Source organism: Rhipicephalus sanguineus, chromosome 3 (assembly GCF_013339695.2).
Source record: "Rhipicephalus sanguineus isolate Rsan-2018 chromosome 3, BIME_Rsan_1.4, whole genome shotgun sequence".
Lineage (NCBI taxonomy): Eukaryota > Metazoa > Arthropoda > Arachnida > Ixodida > Ixodidae > Rhipicephalus > Rhipicephalus sanguineus.
The window spans coordinates 46,454,624-46,474,952 of record NC_051178.1 but is presented as its reverse complement, the minus strand read 5'-3'; the positions used below and the strand labels follow the sequence as shown (position 1 = coordinate 46,474,952).

Below are 20,329 nucleotides of genomic sequence, written 5' to 3'. Positions count from 1 at the left end.
ACATAAAAACAGATTCGTTATATCGTATCCATCACATGTCGGCAGCACAAGTTTCATATTTACTTCGTTATACCATTTTCGTTATTTGATAAGGTTCATAGAGACAATCATATTTACAGAATTATGCACCCATTTAACCACTTTTTGCTCCCATAACCATGGAGTCCGCTCTGTGGTCATGGCAATATAAGACTCAAGAAATTAACATGCACCAGGTGGTTCTTCTAGTCACTGCTCAAGTACTTTACAACCCTTACATGAGTTTTGAAAAAGTGAAACTGCACACAGAAGCAAGTGTAAAAGTTGGGGATCTTTACGGCGCTGTGGCATTATCTGGGTCGCTTGTGACATGCCGAGAGAAATCGCAACGACTGTGACTGTAAACCTGCTGACAGCCAATGCATACGACAAGAGATGGCTCTATTTGCATAAGGGTTTTCCATGCAACAGGTTTAAACATGATGCACAGGACTTGGACAACTTTAGTTCCGCCGCACTGTAAGGCTAATTGAAGAGCTCAACCAACAAAGAAATGGCGCAAGCATAACGAACCGGTCGCCATCATTTCGTCTGCCACACAGTCGAGCTTCTCCGATGCGTCGGCTTCCATGATGCTGTCCAGAAGCTTGTAGCTCTCCTCGTTGTCCCCTGCGGAAACATCAACATGGAAGAGGTAAGCAAGCTTTCACCACTCCTGCGTGCACAGATGGCTCAACACACATCGTTAACAAAGGTTGGGGTGGTACTACTTGGGCTGTCAGTGGCATCATACTGAAAATGATGGCTTTTGCTGAATCCTTAAAGCAAAACAGCAGTGTGTTTGCTTAGCAGTTGGAGGGAAGGCAACTTGCAAAGGCCAAGTGCCGATGGTCGTACAGCCAAATCCGGCTATAACGGATACCGCTACAACGAAATTTCCGCCACAACGAATAATTTTCAATTCCCCGTCAGCTGCCCAGAGGAAACAATGCAAAAAATGTCTCGTCACAACGAATACTTTTTCAGGGCATTTCCGCTTGAAAGAAGTTTTCGCGAGCGCCACCACATAAGGAAAAGGAGCTTGCCTAGGGTTGCCGTAAAATTTCGATAGAAACTCAACCATTTCTCGTTGCCAGAGCCATGCGGCCACATCGCAAGACCCATGTGTTCATCGGAGACACGCTTTCTGCCACCACACGCACATCCCGGTAAATTATTCACCAATGAGATGCGTGGCGAGAGATCGTCCATCCGCCATGATGCTGCCGGCAGGTTTGATGCGCATTAGAGGTGTGCACGGGCTCCGGGTAGCCCGAAAGCCCGAGCCCGACCTGGCCCGCGGGCCGGGCTCGGGCTACTTGGAGTTTTATCGGGCCGGGCTCGGGCCTGGCGCAAAGCCCGACTCAAGCCCGAAATATAGAGAATGAGCGGGAAATGTTTTCCAGCACGCATACAGCACCTTTTCCGCGACCGCCCTTTTCCGCTTTTCCTTTCCATTCGCTGCTTTAAACAAAAGGGGAGCAGGTAAAGCACTGCATCTGTTGCACTCCGACGAACAGAGAAGTAACACCACCTGAGCTAGTGGCGGCGCCACGCGACTGTTCGCATTAGATTTAAGGCCAAATCCCATATGAGTGAAAATGCACGCGACAGCGACGAGCGACCCGATGTAGGTCACCTTCGTGCAAGCTGACACTTGCATGGGCATACCCCATACTCGTGACGGCTTTGGCGAGCGAACTCCATTGTTGCTGGCATCAGGCCGTCTACTTGTACAGCAAAAGTGCCGCGCTGTTGCAGGTATGCAATGCAAATAAAATATTTGTTGCATGTTGGTGCGTAAAACGTTTACCGTTGTCTCGCAGTACTTTTTGTATGCACGTGGATAATTATTACGTTATTTGTTGGTGTACAGCTGATGTGCTTAGTACATTGCTTAGTACGTCGCTGATGTATGTGGGATGCGGAGTCGTGGTGAAGGACGGATCCCAACATAAAACAAAATGATGTTTATTAACGTAGTAGCAGCAGCAGGGCAAGCATGCCGATGCTGCGCTTTGAAAGGTTAGAGAAACAAACATGAAACCAAGCTTGGTAGCTTGGGTTATATAGCCAGCGGTGGTGACGTAAGCCTCCGACGGAACTGCGTGGCGCTGTCTTATCGGAAGCGTGTTGCAGCAGGTAGCTGTGTCACGCCGGGCTAATCATGACGAGACGGAGGCTGCGTAAGTCTGTGCGCAGTGGTCGCCACATCACCCCCCCCGCGGAGTGCAGAGCCCTCAGGGTCTGTAGAAATCTGGGAGGCGTACCAGACGTCCAGAGCGTGTCGTGAAAGGAGCGGGCTGCGAGGTCGGTGGCTGTGGACGGACGCCAGTTGAAAGAGTGGCGCTGCGAGGGTCGTTCGCCGCGATGTACGCGGGCTTGAGTCGGTCCTGTCCTGGTCGGTAACACGGAGTGGCGAACGGGTGCTCAATTTTTTCCTGGGGGTCGGGGCTGAGAGTGGCGTAGAGGACGGGTGTAGAAACCTAGTGGCTTTTGCGAGCTGTTCCGCTGACGGGCGGCGCTGCGGAGAGACGCTTCAGGAGGGCCGAGTGGATCCGCGAAAGAGAGGTCGCACCGGGCGCGCTCGTCGACGAAGGCGGGACCGTCGTGGCCACCAGTACCGGGGAGGGTGCCGGCGCAGTCATGGATGACAGGGTGCTGCCGTGAGGGTGCAGTACGACCATCGTGCGCTAGAAAAACCTGTATGCGCTGCTGGGGAGTCACTGCCGGAGTCTGTGGAACCTTGCTCACCACAATCTGCACGCTCTCTGTGACTGGTGCGGGCGCGACGGGCACAGAGGACACCATACTGCCGCTCGTCGAGATGAGGGGCGCCGACAGGGTGCCATGATGGTGGTGGTCCTGCGCCAGTATCTGCGGCTGGGTGAACGTCGGTATCTACGACAGGGACTGGTGCTTGTCTGTCTGGAACGCACCCAGCGTGGGCTGGGCCAGCATGGTCTGCACGTGCAGCATGGCCTGTAGCTGTTGTAGTGTCAGGGGCTGTCCCGGGACTATGGCAAACGAGGGGGGCGGCATCCTGCGCGGCGGCGCCAGAATGATGTTGGGCCTTGGCCCCAGATTCTGCGGGATGACCAGGGTTGGGGTGCCAGGTGTGGCCTCGTGCTGGTCCGTCCGGAGAGACTGGGACCGGGTGGTCGCGGTCGGTGCGGGCGTCGTCATGTTTGCGCTGCCGCTCGACAGCTTCGGCAGGATCGGCGGTCGGGACAGTATGATGTTCGAAGCCAACCAGCGTGGTCGGGACAGTCTGAGGTGGCTCGGTTAGGGTGACATCCGTGGTGCCAGCGAAAACGTGACAGGCAGCGCTGGTTTGGGTGTCGCACACAGGATCAGTAGGTGCTGATGCCGTCACGGGTGCCGGGAGCTCGTCTGCCGTCGCGGGTGCCGGGGGCTCGTCTGCCGTCGCGGGTGCCGGGGGCGCGGCTGCTGCGGCGGGTGCAGGCGCGGCTGCTGCGGCGGGTGCGGGTACGGTTGCTGCGGCGGGTGCGGGCACGGTTGCTGCCGATTGCGGTGGGGCTAGCACGAACCCTCGAAGTTGGTCGTATGCCTGCGGCCCAAGAGGAGGCACAACGCGTCGCAGAGCAGGAGGAAGCAAAGCTACCGTGATGGCGTACTTGTTCTGCTGCGAGACGATGTTACGCAGGGAGAAACCAGCCTCCATCTGATGAGCCAGATGGCTGGACACTGCGGCCAGAATTCGGGAAACTCCGGCGGCAGCAAGATGCAGTGCGCCGTGGTTTCATCCGGTCGCAGCGCCATCGTGATAGGCGTGTCAGAGGTCGGTTGACTCGGCGTGAAGGTCCCGTGGAATCTTCTGGAAGGTCATTCCAAGGTCCGGGTAATGGCGGTGCGGTTTGTTCGTTTTCCGGGTCACCAGATGTGGGATGCGGAGTCGTGGTGAAGGACGGATCCCAACATAAAACAAAATGATGTTTATTAACGTAGTAGCAGCAGCAGGGCAAGCATGCCGATGCTGCGCTTCGAAAGGTTAGAGAAACAAACATGAAACCAAGCTTGGTAGCTTGGGTTATATAGCCAGCGGTGGTGACATAAGCCTCCGACGGAACTGCGTGGCGCTGTCTTATCGGAAGCGTGTTGCAGCAGGTAGCTGTGTCACGCCGGGCTAATCATGACGAGACGGAGGCTGCGTAAGTCTGTGCGCAGTGGTCGCCACATGTACATCCGGTTTGGGTGTTTTGTGACTTCCGGGTGATGAGCGATGGTTTCCAAATGTGAAAAAACCGAGCGATCGCGCGATTTCGAGCACGCGATACATTGCGCGAACGGCCCGTTTCGTCGCTCGTCGCTGTCGCGTGCATTTTGGCGCATATGGGGTTTGGCCTTTACTTGTAACTACTCTACGCGAACTCTGGCAGCACGCAAGAAGAGTGGATGTGACGCGCCGGCTGTCTTGCGTTCCGTTTTTCCTCTGCCAGCCAAGCCCGGTAAAAAGGACAATAAAAAAAAATTGCCTTCGTTCTGTGAAAAAATCACTCGATATAGAAATGCATTACCTGCTCGTTCAAATGTCGTTCAAAAAGCCGGGCCGGGCTGGGCCGGGCCCGGGATTGTGTTTTCGTACGTCGGGCCGGGCTGGGCGGGCTCGCAGCCCTTTGCCGTCGGGCTCGGGCGGGCCTTCCACAGAGTCAGCGGGCCCGGGCCGGGCTCGGGCTCGGAAATACGGCCCGTGCACAGCTCTAATGCGCATGCAGGCCGCGGAAGAATTGTTCTTCAAGAACTCCTGCCATTGTTTTGACGTAGTACTCAAAACAAAACTGCTGCCTGTCGTCACAAGCCCTGCGATCGTGAATGACATCCGCGGCGTTTTCAAGGCACACGCACGGCCAGCGCGCACCTAGTCCAAGCTTAACTACATTCTGCCGCAACCGCTGCGAACACAAATAGGGTCGTGTCGACGCGATCATAGGTGACCACGAAAGTATGCGCGCATCCAACGTACGCGCACCGACTCAAAGCAATGCTGCGGTCAAAACCGCGGTAGACGCAATCACAGATAGCAACGAAGCAGTTCTGAAGATTGAAAATGGAGCTACCGTTTGCCGCAACCGCTGCGCAGAAAACCGCGGTCACTATCGTCGCGATCAGCGATAGCGAATACGCTCAAGTACGCAGCTAACACACCGGAAGAAAGATTAAAGGCAATAATGTCGTAAAACGGCACGAAGCATTTCGGCTTTCCTTTCGCTCGCTTATGACTGTGGTAGTGCGGAGCTTCGGCACTTCCGTTTTCAGTTAGCCTCTAGCGAACTTTGGCACGCTCCTTTGTGGCACTACGCGCTCGGCACGCTTCGAGGGTAGCCTGCATACAGTATTTGCTTGTGTATAACCCATGTGTATAACTCGCGTATTGACTCTCAGCCGCCTTCCTTGCATTGCCGTGAGGCCAACTTGCGCACTGAAATTCGCTTATAACCCGCAGCCTGAGTTTAGCGCTAAACTTTCTGTATATGTTATGCGTGTTATACGCGAGAAAATACATTCACTCGGTGTGCGGCCAAGTACGTCCGAGTTAGCGAGAGTTAAATGCAAAGGGCAATGCATGTGCTTGCAGGGACCAAATGACGAGTCATGATCATCAGATCTTCCTAACTTTTGTGGTCTATAGATGAAATTTCACTGCAACGAAATTCCGTGACAACGAACTTTTTCGTGCGTCCCGTCAATTTCGTTGTAGCCTGATTTGACTGTACATGCTGCCATACAATGGCTCAGGCCTTGACAGCAAGACAATTACAGCTCTCGTGGTACTATTCTATTAGCTTAAACGGAATTGCTGCCTAAATAGACCTGCCCATAATTATGTGGGTTTTTATTGCCGATTGCTGCACCCCTATACATCTTTCTCGGTAAACAACACTCCTGTTATAAATGGAACGTAATTTCTCAGTCCCTTCAGGTTCCATTACACGGCTTCATACTGAGCTATGCTTGTGAAATGCAAAACTCCTGTACAGTTCACCATATTGAAAGATGTGAATGCCATAGGTTTTAGTGCTATAAAAAAAGCACATGTAGCAGACCTTTGTCTTGGGCCCCCCACTTGCCGGAATGGTTATAGAGCTCAACGGGTTTTGCGACTTGGTACTTGTAAAATCTTTTGGTGAATCTCAAACCTAAATCTGAACTAAGATGTACGCCACATATGGTGTCACTGATTGTGCTATGGTGCTTCAATTGTGTTCTGTCCTAAGTTTTTGATTGCCTCCAAGAGCAGTCAGTAGAATCCTCACCCTTCAGCTCCAGTTTGATGCACTTCTGTGCCACACTGAGGTTCCTTGAGCTACATGATCTGGCAAATAAACCGTTAGCTTAAACTTGCTGGCCCAACCAGTTGATTATGCGCTTGTATGGCCTAGAATTTGCCCTTTACCTATAAAGCGTCACTTTATGTCTATAAAGTATCACGTCCCTATGTCACCTGACCATAACAAACATCCTTCCAAGTTATTTAGGCCTAAATCTTAAGCACGGGGGACACCACCCACAGATCACTGAGTGAGCATAGTCACAGGATTCAGACAAACAAGCAACCTTTAGTAGATACAGCATATTGCTGTAATAGAGAATTGGATCAATTCATCCAAAAGGTACACAAGGACTACATGAGAAACTGTAACTGAAATCTACAGACAAGTCTTAGCCAAGTCTGATTCAGCCTAGGATGGGCTCTTTATCCTGTGCTTAAGTCTCAGCAACAGGCCCGTAGCCAGGGTGGGGGGTGGGGGGCTACATCCCCCCCTCCCCAAAACTTTTGTGATGTAGGTGTTTTTACCAAAAATAAATAATGAAAATAGGTGTTTTTCTTAAATAGTTAAGGTTTTCAGCAAGTGCCCCCCCGTGAAAAAAATTCCTGGCTACAGGCCTGCTCAGCACCAAGATATTCTTGAATTCTGCCCTGCCAAAACCTACTTGCGGTGTCATCCCAAATTGATGGCTACTTGGCAAGCTCAATCTCGCAGAGCAATTGCTGCAGTGGAAATTAAGCATAGTAGAGTTACTAAGCCACACAAACTGTACATCTGAACTCAAGTGACATGTGAGAGCATCAGCTGAGTAAACTCACACTCTGATTGATTGGCCTCCCCGTGATTGCCACTCTGGTGCCCTCACCCTCAGCACTGAACCACTAAGCGCTGACTTGCTGTGGATGATGTCCAGTGTGGCTTGCTTTAAGACTGATCTGAGAACACTGCTTCTATGACTTCCTGACCTTGGTAAATGCTATCCTCTCAGACTGGCACAACAACCTTGCTCGTTCTGGTGAAAGCGTCAGCCTGTAAGGCTCCTACTGTCTTGCTGTGCCGCATCTATGGAATGTGCTGAGTCGAAGAGTGGACAAATGTTTCTGTAGTATCATTTGCACCAAGACCTCTGTACCGACCATTGCCAGCTTGGTGAGCACTGCGTGAGCCCACTTCTATAGGTCGTAGGCCCCGAACAACTGTGGCGGAAAATTTACCGATACTAAACTATTCAAAGAGACAAAAGACGCCCCATAGCGCCTCACACCCATGCATTCATTCAGTGGTAAACTATAGAACAAGTCAAGTACCTCAGTTGCTACAGCATTATGGCAATAAGCATAAGGTGACAGGTTTGATAGCCGACTGCATAGGCCACGTTTCAACGCAAGCACAAAGGAAAGAACAGACATTTACCCAGCATTAAGTGCACATTAGAGAATCTAGGTGGTCAGAAGTAATCCACAGCCACAGTTTCTCACCACTGTTGGGAAATGAATGGTGACTGCACAGCAGCTGAGAGAATGGATTACATTTCGCAGCAAGTGCAACCAATTTACCTTTGCAACGACACACCTCAGACCCATCTTTTGCTAGCTGCATGCTCCCTCCCTCACATGCACTTCACTACGGTGTCGATAACCATAGACCAAGAAAAAAATAAACACAATAAAATAAAAGAACACCGATCATCAAAAGAGCAAGGCATCGAACAAAATGGGGCAAGAGGCTAATCTCAGGGGAGAGTGCTGAGACTACACACTGCAGTGGTGATTTAACTGCTCTTGGTGTCATCGTTGTCAGTTCACTAACATGAAAGTGTGTGTGCCTTGGTGGAGCACACCTAAAGCATCCGTCACACTATGAAACACCGTGACACATGAAAATGTCACTCACATTTTATGCGTGCCACCTCCTTGGAACCTGGAAGAGCAAACAAAAATGAGAGGAAGAGGTCAGCGTGTTTGATGTCTTCGATAAGGGACATTGAGACGAAACGAGAGCTTCATTTATGCAAACTAAGAAGTGATATTGCTCTGTAAGCTTGCTGGAGATCTGTAGGAGAAGTAGATGTAGTGTGTGGTTGGCGTCAAATGTCTCAAGTTTCTCCTTTGTCTGACCTTACCTGCAATGGTCCATCTATGCTGTTCCACCTATGCTAGTAAATAATGATCACCAATAATCCATCTGTGCTAGTCAATAAGATGAGAGTTTAGTGAATTGGTGGGTCGGTTGAGGTCATAGTGTTTCACCACCTGCCCCATTTAGGCAAAGTCAATTTTGGCACGTTGAAGTAGTGCCGTTATGCGCTGAAACAGGGTCATGCAACGCCACATTCCCAGAGGTCGCAGCGAGCTAACATGTCTTTGGAGCGAGGTCACAGTGTTTATACAAAAACCAAGTTCTTCCTTTCTTGGTGATGCCAAGTTTACTGACTGGAATCGTAGGACTCAACTGGAGGAGACTGATGCTAATTGTGCCTAAACATAATATGTGGCCTCAAGAACAACTACAGCGGAGTCTTGTTAAATGGAACCTGAAGGGACCAAGAAAATATGTTCCGTTTAACAGGAGTTCCATTTGCTGAGAGATGAACAGGGTTGCATTATTCAGGTAAAAAACCAATCATAGTAAGAGCAGTTGTTCCATTTAAGCAGTAATTCCGTTTAAGAGATTTCCATTTACAGGGAGCTAGTCTACTGTACTTCTAAAGTATGCACACATCTTGTTCAGTCTCTCCTCTGTCTCGTGTTGTGCACTTTTTAAACATGAATACTAACCAAATGACCCGAGTCTGACTTAAACTTATGTGGCAGCACTTCCCATGCAATGAAGATGCTCTTCCCAAAGGAAGCAATACAGCTACAGCCAACCACTAGTTAGGTGCTGCTGTTAGTGTACGTTGTACACAGACGTATATATCGCATGTCACTTGTGTCACCTGAGGCAACATGCTAGGCATGTCACTGAGCAAACATCTCTAGTGTCCCTTCAGCAATGTTTCTTTCTCCCGCACTCAAACTTTTACACGCATTTTGTAAAGCAAGTTAACCCCTTCTCCGAAGAAAGGTTGACCCGACCCTCCAATCCACTTGTGCCAATTCGTTAGCAACGTGGAACCTACAGACCGACTCAGGATTGACAACCAAACTCTGTTGGCTTCAGGCAAACATGACTATATGGAGTCTGGAGATTTCTTACGAGAAATGATAAATATGAAGTAGACATGCACGTTTACGTAAGAAATGTTATCCACTCGCACAGAGCAGACTAGAGAAAGTTGCCTTGATGTCCCAATTCACTACACTCAAACTTCGATATAACAAACACGGATATAATGAGTTATCGGTTATAACGAAGTAAATGAGGAATAGTCTTGTCACAGATTACAGCGTTACCAATAAACGTTTATAACGAATTTTCGGATATAACGAAGTTACTTTCGTAGAAGGTGTGACTGTTATAATGAGGTTTGAGTGTAAATGGTTTATCTGAGCAAACTGCCGGATTAATTGAAGTCGAATTTTGCACCGAATACATTGTCATGGTGGGCTTTGACACCGTGCATAGATGCAGTGCTCACGCATTCCTCCCAAAATAATCTAGGAGTACGCATAATTTGCGGGAGAATTGAACAAAAGAAGACGTTATAATAAGGTCTTCAGTGTGGCTGAGTGTACGAAGAAGCCTGCTGTGAAGATCAAGGAATGTGGAGCAGTTTTGTTTTACGGGTAGATATAATAGACAGCACTGCTGGTTCTTTAAACAAGGAACACTGTCAGTTCAACAACACTGCACAAAACAGTGAGTGCCGATTTAATGGTGTTGTACTTTTCAAATCACCGCAGTAACTGTGACAGGCACCCACTGCAAAGAGCTTTGGATTACTTCTGACCACCCAAGGCTTCTATAATGTGCACACAACAACAGGTGTTTTTGCATACGTTGCGATTGGGTAGTTATTTCGGTCCATAACTTCAGATAGCACGGCACAGCAGATGTAAAAGCATTCAAGACAGGAACCAAACCCACAACAAACCTCAGACGTAACAGGACACAGCCATCACTGAGCCACTTTTGCATGTGATTGCACATAATGTGTAGCTGCAATTTCTTCTAGAAGAAGCAGGCAAGTGCTAAAACACAAACACTGGTGTTAAATGAAACCCACCATGAAACCTTTAAGTGTAATGTTGAAGGACATGAGCTACTTTTCATTTCAACAGGCTTTTAGGCCAAAGTTACCAGTGGGGATATGTAGTAGTGCCTTATGCTCCATTCTGCACCACTTTTATCATCAACCAATCACAGCCAGCTGATGCTGTCGATAATATGGGAGGGCCACTGATGACGTGCAAAAATCATCACCCTGGTAAAAAAATTTTTTTAAAACGTTCCTGAGGAGAGAATCAAGGACATGTTCCTGTTTCCATACACAGACAGCCCACTTTTACTAGCTGATCAAGCTAGGCTGCTTTGCTTGCTGAAACAAAAATGGCAATGAAGCACACACAATGTGTTTGTATGCAAAATGGTAATCCTGTGATCCACAGATGTCAGTGCACAACAGGGGAACAACAAAACTGTCACACACTGTAAGCTGTTGTCAACTTAAAACTGCCAGTCAACAGTCGAAACATGGTCCATCCTATTTCATGTGCCTAAATGCTTCACAAATGTGTGTGCATGTATCTTGCTGCCTTCCAATAAATGTTTGTTGTGTCTGTAGTGCGTCTGTGTGTGTGTCTCTGAGTGGTTGTGCACTTGTGCTACATCACTGAGCAAGCACTAACCAGTCTACAACATGTTCTCATGCTCTTCTTCCGTGTAAACACCTACTACTGCCAATTTAGCGGCATGATAAAACTACAACCAAATCTCGGTGATGCGAATATGGCTGGCACAAAATTCGGTATGATACGAACGTGTACAATTAGCCAATCGAAGCACCCATTACAACATGGGCCACATTTTGGACCATGTTATGTCAATAGCTGTGGACACTGTGCTAGCTCTCTGCACGTCTGAGCACAGAGGCTGTCCGCATGCATTATCTCTGAGGGATTCTATCAGCTGCAGAGGCTGGATTGAGATGGCTAACTGCTTGTTGTGCACCTAATGTTTGAAAGTGCGTAAATGAAACTGTCGGAGGCGCATCATATAGGGGTGGTTGAGCTGGTTCACGACTTCGTGTTGCATTGTGCCTGCAGCAGGATACCTGGTCCGCAAACACTCCAAAAATTCATTTGGCCACAAAAAAATTAGGCTTTTACCGTATTTACACGATTGTAGGTCGACCAAGTTTGTTTAAATTTGAAATCCGAAGTTGGGAGGGTCAATTTACAATCGAAACTGCAACTAGTATCGATTGTAAGTCTAAGGTCGACTTACAACCGAAACGAACGAGAAATCAAGCACGCTGTGGTGTGGTAACAACATTGTGTTTATGTTCCCGCTCTACCTGTGACATATACCGTATTTTCTCGCGTACAACCCGCCCCTTCAGCAACGATTCGCGGAAAATTTCATAAAAATGATCCCTGTGTATTACCGCGAAGCCAGCTTTCCTGCATAACTGTGAAGCACTGCCGTGAATTAGTTCCTTTTTTTTTTTTTGCGACATCGTAAAATAGATGTCCTTTATGAAACGCACTCGTGCGCTTTTTTTATTGCCCTGCGATTTTACGGGATCGACCTATATTCCAGTCGAGTTACAATCGTGTAAATACGGTAGTTATTTTGCCTATGTTGCCATGATACAAATATTTCACACGACCCCGAGAAGTTCGTACTACCGAGGTTTTACTGTACGTGGTGTCATCACAAACTGCCGATCCACAATATGCTGAAGAAAGCCGAGTTCAGTAGAAGCCCCACGAAAAAAACCGATCCAATGGGCCGCGTCGAGCAGTTTTCTGAGCAGCCAAATCAGTCTGTTAGCAACATTTCGAAATGAGGAATGCGACGAGAAAGGTAATGCTTTATAACTTGACATTGCATTTATCCCATCAATGCACTTGCAAGAAATGTCGCCTGCAGACGGAGAAGGTTCAGCATTCTCACCGTCACTGAGCTCGTCGTCCTTGATGCTGAGCAGCACGGGGCTGTCCCGACCCTCGGCCTGAAGGCCCTTGGCAAAGTCAGAGCCGTAGCCAAACAGGTCTCCCAGCTGCTCTCCAGTGGCTTGCGCTCCCTCGTTGCCTCCACCTATGCTGGCAGTGAAGCACGACAGGTCCCCAGAGTGCAGCCGGTACACCTCTTCTTCGGCCGACAGCTTGGCCTCCTCGCACACTGGTCACACAAGAGACTCGTTACCACACAATGACCGGTGGCAGCAACAGTGTCAATTCAACTTGCATACTGATGAACATCAGCAGAAAATGTCTTAAGGTATTAGGGTATTACTAAAGCTAGATGTTATTTTGACTTGACAACTTTGATCACCTTACATTATGCATTCATTCACAGTCATATTAACTACTGCATTGCTTCATGGGCTCAAACGTATCATTGCCATCTTTCTTCCCTCCAAAATCAAGCCATTTGCATTCTTACCTGGAGCAACAGACATTCTCATGTTACTGACCTGTACCATGAACTAAACATGCTAAACATTGACAATCTAATCAAAGTTAATGCCTGCACATTTGCTTATCGAGCAGTTAAGGACCATGGCCTTCTGAAATTTGTTCTCATAGAAAACCTTACTAATTCAAATAGCATGCGCTTTTCCTTAAATAACAATTTTTAACTTCCCAAGGTCCAAACTAACTATGATTCTCAAAGGCTAGCTTTTGTTTTAATCAAACTCTCGAATTGTTTGCCGTATAACATTAAGTGTGCTTTTTCTTTACCACCATTCAAACATCAGCTTCGCAATTTCATGTTTAACCTGTAGCACCGTTTACTCCACTTCAACTCTGTCGTTCTGATTATTGTTTGCTTTGTTTCCTGCTACAGTTCCTTATCCCTATTGTTTTATTTTTCATTGTATTATTGTTTGTTATTTGTATTTGTGTTATTGTTTACCTAAATATGTGAATCGCCCACCTTTTTAATTTTTTTACTTTGTATTTTGAATATCTTGCTGTTTCTTTTTTTATTTTTGCTGTTAAGGGGAGACGTGGGTCTTAAAAAATGGTTTTTTAAAAGTTGGGTGAATGGCATGAAATTTAATACACTTATTCAGCTTTTTCTTCAGATTCAAAATCTCTAAGTAGTTTTTTAATATCTGCATTAGAACAAAAGATATGCAATTTCTAACACATATTTAAGCATACTTCTTACGGGGATTTTTGGCAACTTTGCTTTATCAAACACAAAAGCAAAGTATGTGGCAAGATTGCCAGGAAGCTGGTCTAGCCGGTGATGCTATTTATTTTCTTATAATGTTCTTCACCAAATTATAATTTTCGATTATAAGAAATAGTATGCAGCAAAAAAATTTCACTCACATTTACGTCTATTTATTTTGCATTCAAAGTTTGTTGAAGACAATCGGATTAGCATCACCGGCTAAACCAGCTCTTTGGCAGCCTTGCCACATACTTTGTTTCTGTGTTTGACAAAGCAAAGTTGCCGAAAATTCCCGTAAGAAATATGCTTTTAGAGATTGCACATCTTTTGTACTAATGCAGCTACCAAAAATCTAATTATAGATTTGGAATCTGCAGAAAAAATGGGATAAGTTTTGTTAAATTTCGTTCAGTTCACCTAGCTAATAAAAGAAATAAGAAAAAGACCCGCGTCTCCCCTTAAGTAGTACTGATGTTTGTTTTTTTTAAACATTATAATAAAGTCCCCCTACAGTATTTACTCTATGGGATTTTTTTCTGTACTAAAATGTCTATTTTGTATCTGTACTAAACACTGAATAAACTTCAAACTTCAAACTGTGCACGCCATAAACAGATGTAGGGGCCCTCACATCGCTCAGCACACACACAACATGCATCTCTACACACATCAGTGAAACTGGAGACTCGATCAACATCAGTCTCAGATGCATCGCTCGTCCTTTTTCCAAACAAGCCACCACTTTGTTTCGTGAGCTTGGACCGGCAGGTATGAGCAAACAAAGCAAGACACACTATTTGATTGTTCCCTGGCCGGCTCTCTCGTGACTGCCACAATAAGGCCAAGTGTTTTAGAACTGATCATTATACTGCATGGTGAAGTAGCGCACTTTTGACGAGGACAAAGGGGACAAAAAGGACACGACACTCGCTTGCCCCCTTTGTCCCAGTCAAAAGTGCGCTACTTCACCATACGGTATAATGATCAGTCACCAACTGGCCCAGCTCTCAACCCTGTTTTAGAACTGCGTAACACTGCCGTTTCACGGCACAGCTGACTTTTGAGAACCGGCACATGCAACGCTTCTTGAACCGTTGCTGTGCATTCCACAATTTGAAGCCATTTAGGAGGGTTATGGTCGTCAAATCTGCACCACAGATGACATCGGTGAAGCCTTTAAATAAAAAAACACACGGCACCAATCAGCAGGAGGCTGTTTAGCCAAGATAAAAGAGCACTGACCACAGTAGCAAGCGAATTGGCACAAAAGAACATCGGTTCAAGGCGGCAAGTCAATAAAATGATGGCAGCGGTGATGGATTCGATTACTGCCGTTTTTGTCTTTTAATCGGGGCAAAAAGTTAAAAAAATATTTTACGAAGGGTATCAGTGTCTGAAAATTTCAACATGACTCTACGGGGAAAGTGGCAGTGCTGCGAAGGAGTCCAAAATATCAAGCATGTCTGGTGCCAAGTTCCATGTAATCTCATAAGACATGATTGACTGAGAAAGATGTTCTGGATGTATATTGAGCTTTTGCAATGAATTTGCTGCTTACCGGCACAGTAAAGGCTGTACGGGGACTCTTGTTTCTAATCTTGACTATGTGGACAATGTTCAGTCAGTGAGTTTATATTGTCCCGTGGTGTCACATGGACGACTTCAGGTTGTGCGCGGCGTCGCTGGGAGTTCGTAATGCCGTCCGGGATCACCTCGTAGTCAAGAGCACCGAGGCGTCGAAGAACCTTGTATGGCCCGAAGTATCGCCGAAGGAGTTTTTCGCTAAGCCCACGTCGGCGTATCGGCGTCCAAACCCAAACACGGTCGCCGGGCTGGTATTCCACGAACCGTCGTCGAAGATTGTAGCGACGGCTGTCGGTGTACTGCTGGGTCTTGATGCGCAGGCGGGCGAGCTGTCGAGCTTCTTCGGCACGTTGTAAGTAAGCGGCGGCGTCGAGGTTTTCTTCGTCGGTGACGTTTGATAGCATGGCGTCGAGCGCCATCGCCGGGCTTCTTCCGTAGACCAACATGTACGGCGTCATCTGCGTCGTTTCTTGGACGGCGGTGTTGTAAGCGAAGGTCACGTACGGAAGGACGGCGTCCCAGGTCTTGTGCTCAACGTCGACGTACATGGCCAGCATGTCGGCGATGGTCTTATTTAGACGCTCGGTGAGGCCATTGGTCTGTGGGTGGTAGGCGGTGGTGCGGCGGTGGCTCGTCACGCTGTATTTGAAGATCGCCTGAGTTAGGTCCGTAGTAAAGGCGGTACCTCTGTCTGTGATGAGGACCTCTGGGGCGCCATGACGCAACACGATGTTCTCCACGAAGAACTTGGCTACCTCGGCAGCACTGGCTTTGGGCAAGGCCTTAGTCTCGGCGTAGCGGGTGAGGTAGTCAGTTGCTATGACGATCCATTTGTTGCCGGAGGTCGACTTCGGGAACGGCCCCAGTAGGTCCATCCCGATTTGCTGGTACGGCCGGTGAGGTGGTTCAATTGGCTGCAGAAGTCCCGCTGGCCTAGTCGGCGGTGTCTTCCGTCGCTGGCAATCTCGGCAAGTCTTAACGTAGTGGGCGACGTCGGCAGGAAGGCGTGGCCAGTAGTATTTTTCCTGTATCCTCGCGAGTGTGCGGGAAAAGCCGAAGTGGCCGGCCGTCGGGTCGTCGTGCAGGGCCTGCAGAACTTCTGGTCACAGTGCCGAAGGTACAACAATAAGGTAGTTGGCCCGCGCCGGGGAAAAGTTCTTTACGAGGACATCGTTTTTCAAGAGAAATGATGCCAATCCCCGCTTGAATACTTTCGGAACAACGGCTGTCCTACCCTTGAGGTATTCCACAAGGCCCCTGAGTTCTGGGTCGGCTTGCTGTCGTTCAGCGAAGTCGTCGGCACTTATGGTTCCCAAGAAGCAGTCATCATCGTGGTCGTCCTGCGGCGGTGCGTCGACAGGGGCACGAGACAAGCAGTCGGCGTCAGAGTGTTTTCTTCCGGACTTGTAAACTACGGTAATGTCGAATTCTTGAAGTCTTAGGCTCCACCGTGCGAGGCGACCTGAAGGGTCCTTCAAGTTCGCTAGCTAACACAAGGCGTGGTGGTCGCTCACAACTTTGAAGGGCCGGCCGTAGATGTAGGGGCGAAACTTTGATGTAGCCCAGATGATGGCCAGGCACTCCTTTTCTGTTGTGGAATAGTTGATTTCTGCCTTTGATAGCGACCGGCTAGCATAACTGATGACCCTTTCCAATCCGTCGGTCTTCTGCACAAGGACGGCGCTGAGTCCTACGCTTCTTGCGTCGGTGTGGATTTTCGTATCGGCATGCTCGTCAAAATGCGCGAGTATTGGAGGCGTCTGCAGGCGTTGTTTCAATTTTTGAAATGCCTGAACTTGCGACGTTTCCCACCTGAATTCGACGTCGGCCTTCGTGAGTTGCGTCAGTGGCTCGGCAATCCGTGAAAATTCCTTGACGAAGTGTCTGTAATAGGCGCACAAGCCGAGAAAACGGCGTACGGCCTTCTTGTCGGTGGGCGTCGGGAAGTCAGCGATGGCAGCTGTTTTCCGCGGGTCCGGGCGAACACCATCCTTGCTGATCACATGACCCAAGAACAAGAGCTCCTCGTACGCGAAGCGGCACTTTTCAGGCTTCAAAGTGAGTCCGGAGGTCTTGATTGCTTGAAGTACAGCTTCAAGGCGCCGAAGGTGTTCGTCGAAGTTTGAGGAAAACACAACGACGTCGTCCAAGTACACGAGGCACGTCTGCCACTTCAAGCCGGCCAGTACTGTATCCATAACCCGTTGAAAAGTCGCAGGTGCCGAGCAAAGACCAAAAGGTATGACCTTGAACTCAAACAGGCCGTCTGGTGTTATAAAGGCAGTCTTTTCTCGGTCTCTCTCGTCGACTTCTATTTGCCAATAACCGGTCTTGAGGTCCATCGATGAAAAGTACTTTGCGTTGTGTAATCGATCCAGGGTGTCGTCTATCCGGGGAAGGGGATACTTGTCCTTCTTCGTGACTTTGTTCAGGCGACGATAATCGACGAAAAACGGAGAGTCCCATCCTTCTTCTTCACTAGCACCACGGGGGATGCCCACGGACTCTGACGGCTGGATGACGTCGTCGCGTAGCATTTCGTCAACCTGTTTCTTCACGGCCTCCCGTTCCCACGTCGAAACCCGGTAGGGACTCTGACGGAGTGGTCGAGCATTTTCTTCTGTTATAATGCGGTGCTTAGCAAGGGGCGTTTGTCGGACCCGCGATGACGACGAGAAAAAGTCCTTGTTTTTCTGCAGAAGGCATCGAAGCTGTTGCTGTTGGCGAGCGGGAAAATTTGGGTTTACGTCGAAGGGTGGCTCAGGTATTGGGGTAGTCGTCGTAGCTTCGTCAGAATCTGAAAAGGCAAACGCATCGCTGACGGCCAAGATTTCTTTGATGTATGCAATTGTCGTACCCCTGCTTAGGTGCCTGTATTCTTGGCTGAAGTTTGTTAGCATCACGCTTCCTTTTCCTTCATGCAACCGAGCAATGCCCCTTGCGACGCAAATGTCACGGTCTAGTAGCAAACGCTGATCGCTCTCGATGACACCTTCGATGTCTTCAGCTTTTTCGGTGCTGACGGGAATTGAGACGTTGGAGCGAGGCGGGATGGTAACTTGATCCTCGAGCACGTTCAGGGCATGGTGACATGGATTCGTATCTGGCGGTGTCGTTTTGTCCGACGATAGGGTTATCGACTTGGTTCTTAAGTCGATGACGGCGCCGTGATGGTTTAAGAAATCCATGCCAAGTATGACGTCCCTAGAGCAGTGTTGCAAGATTACGAAACTCGCAGGATACGTGCGATTATTGATTGTTACTCTTGCTGTGCAGACTCCAGACGGCGTTATTAGATGGCCTCCAGTGGTACGGATTTCGGGGCCTTCCCAAGCAGTCTTAACTTTCTTCAACTTCGTGGCGAAAGGCCCACTGATGACGCAATAATCGGCTCCAGTGTCGACGAGAGCGGTGACGTTGTGGCCGTCAATGAGAACGTCGAGGTCGCTAGTTCGTCGTCTTGCATTGCGGTTGGGTCGCAGCGTAGGGTCATGGCTGCGTCGGTTTGTTCCGCTGCTTCGACATTGCGTCGTCAGGTCTTCCTCGGGCCGTGAAGTTTCGACGTCAGGGCTTCGTTCGGCTTGCGGCGTGTTCTTTAGATTCTGTTGCGGCGTTGTCATCGTCGGCGGAGGATCTTCGGTAGTTCGTCGTACAGCAACCGCACCTCCATCGGTTGCTGCCCTTAGCTTTCCGGATACGGGCTAGGCGACCGGCCCCTGTTTGGGCCAGTGTACTGCCGGCGGTGCGGTGACATGTAGCAGCCGGGCGACGGCGAGCGGGAAGGTCGTCGTTCTTGCCACTGTGTTCCGGTGAGGTAGTCGTCGATGTCGCGAGGTCGTTCGCCTGGCTGCGGGCGCGGCGCGTTAACGGCGAATCCGCGTAGCTCCACCTGTCGGTACTGGCATCGGCGGTACGTGTGGCCAGCCTCCCCGCAGTGGTAGCAGAGCGGGCGATTATCAGGGCGCGCCAAACGTCGGTCTTCCTCGGCGTGTATCGCTGCCCGGCTGGTGGGCGGTATGACGTCGGTGGTGGCGGCGGTGGTGTCTCGCGGCGGAACTGCTGGGGCGGCGTGGCGTCTTGGCATGGTCGAGGAGGGGGGGCGTTGCGTCGGGCTGCAGCAGCATAGCTCATTGCTTGCAGCTGCAGCTGCGCTGACTCAGGGACGCCCAGGGACTGCTGGATTTCCTGTCGGACGATGTCTGCAATCGAGGCATCTTGAGCCTGGCACGACGGGAACATTCGACGAAGTTCTTGGCGCACTATGGCCCTTATGGTCTCGCACAGATCGTCGGAGCCGATAGCTTGAACTGCTGTGCTATCTTGGGTCATGCGGCGGTTGTATTGCCGGGTGCGCATTTCCAACGTGCTCTCAATTGTTGTGGCCTCGGAGACAAATTCCTGGACTGTCTTGGGTGGGTTCCGCATGAGCCCAGCGAAGAGCTCTTGCCTTACTCCTCGCATAAGGAAACGGACCTTCTTCTCCTCGGTCATGTTAGGGTCGGTGTGGCGGAAGAGTTTGGCCATTTCTTCCGCGAAGATTGTCACTTTTTCATTCGGGAGCTGGACCCGTGTCTCCAGTAAAGCGGCGGCCCTTTCTTTTTGCACGACGCTTGTGAACGCTGCGAGGAAGCTGGTCCGGAAGATGTCCCACGTTCTCAGCGTAGACTCCCTGTTCTTGAACCACGTCCTGGCGCTGTCTTCCAAAGCGAAGTACACGTAGCATAACTTGTCGCTGAGGTCCCAGTTGTTGAAGGCCGCAGTCCTCTCGTACGACTCGAGCCACGTTTCTGGGTCCTCACATGATGATCCCCGAAAGATCGGCGGCTCCCTTGGCTGCTGCATCACGATCGCGGGCGGTGGCGCAGTGTCTGTCATCGTTGCCGCAGTCGTGGTCCTGGCCTTTCTGTTCCGAGTGTTGTCGGGCAGAGGCCCGTACTCCGGTGCTAGGCCTTGTTGCTTAGGGCTAGCTCGCTGGTCGTGGTTGGCGTCGATGTCTTCTCCGCGCTGGGGGCTGGGTTCACGGCTTGACGGGGGCGTCCGGATCATGAACAAACAGCACCTCCACCAGATGTCACGTGGTCGTGACGTCGACGAAGGCAGCAGTCAGCACGTCCGAGATGAAACTCTTTATTAGGCCGAACTGT

At 49.5% G+C, this 20,329-nt stretch overlaps 1 protein-coding gene across 2 annotated transcripts in view; it reads right to left on the bottom strand.

Moving 5' to 3' along the window:
* LOC119386612 (uncharacterized) overlaps positions 1–20,329 on the bottom strand; it is a 78,513-nt gene that overhangs the window by 25,253 nt on the left and 32,931 nt on the right. The window contains exons 10-12 of one of the 2 annotated variants that reach the window (XM_037653896.2): positions 12,369–12,596; positions 8,202–8,228; positions 553–648 (exon numbers count right to left, since the gene is read on the bottom strand). In XM_037653896.2, coding sequence (XP_037509824.1) covers positions 553–648; positions 8,202–8,228; positions 12,369–12,596 — 351 coding nt within the window. The remainder of the gene's footprint in view (positions 1–552; positions 649–8,201; positions 8,229–12,368; positions 12,597–20,329) is intronic. The other variant, XM_049413197.1, reaches the window with a different exon arrangement.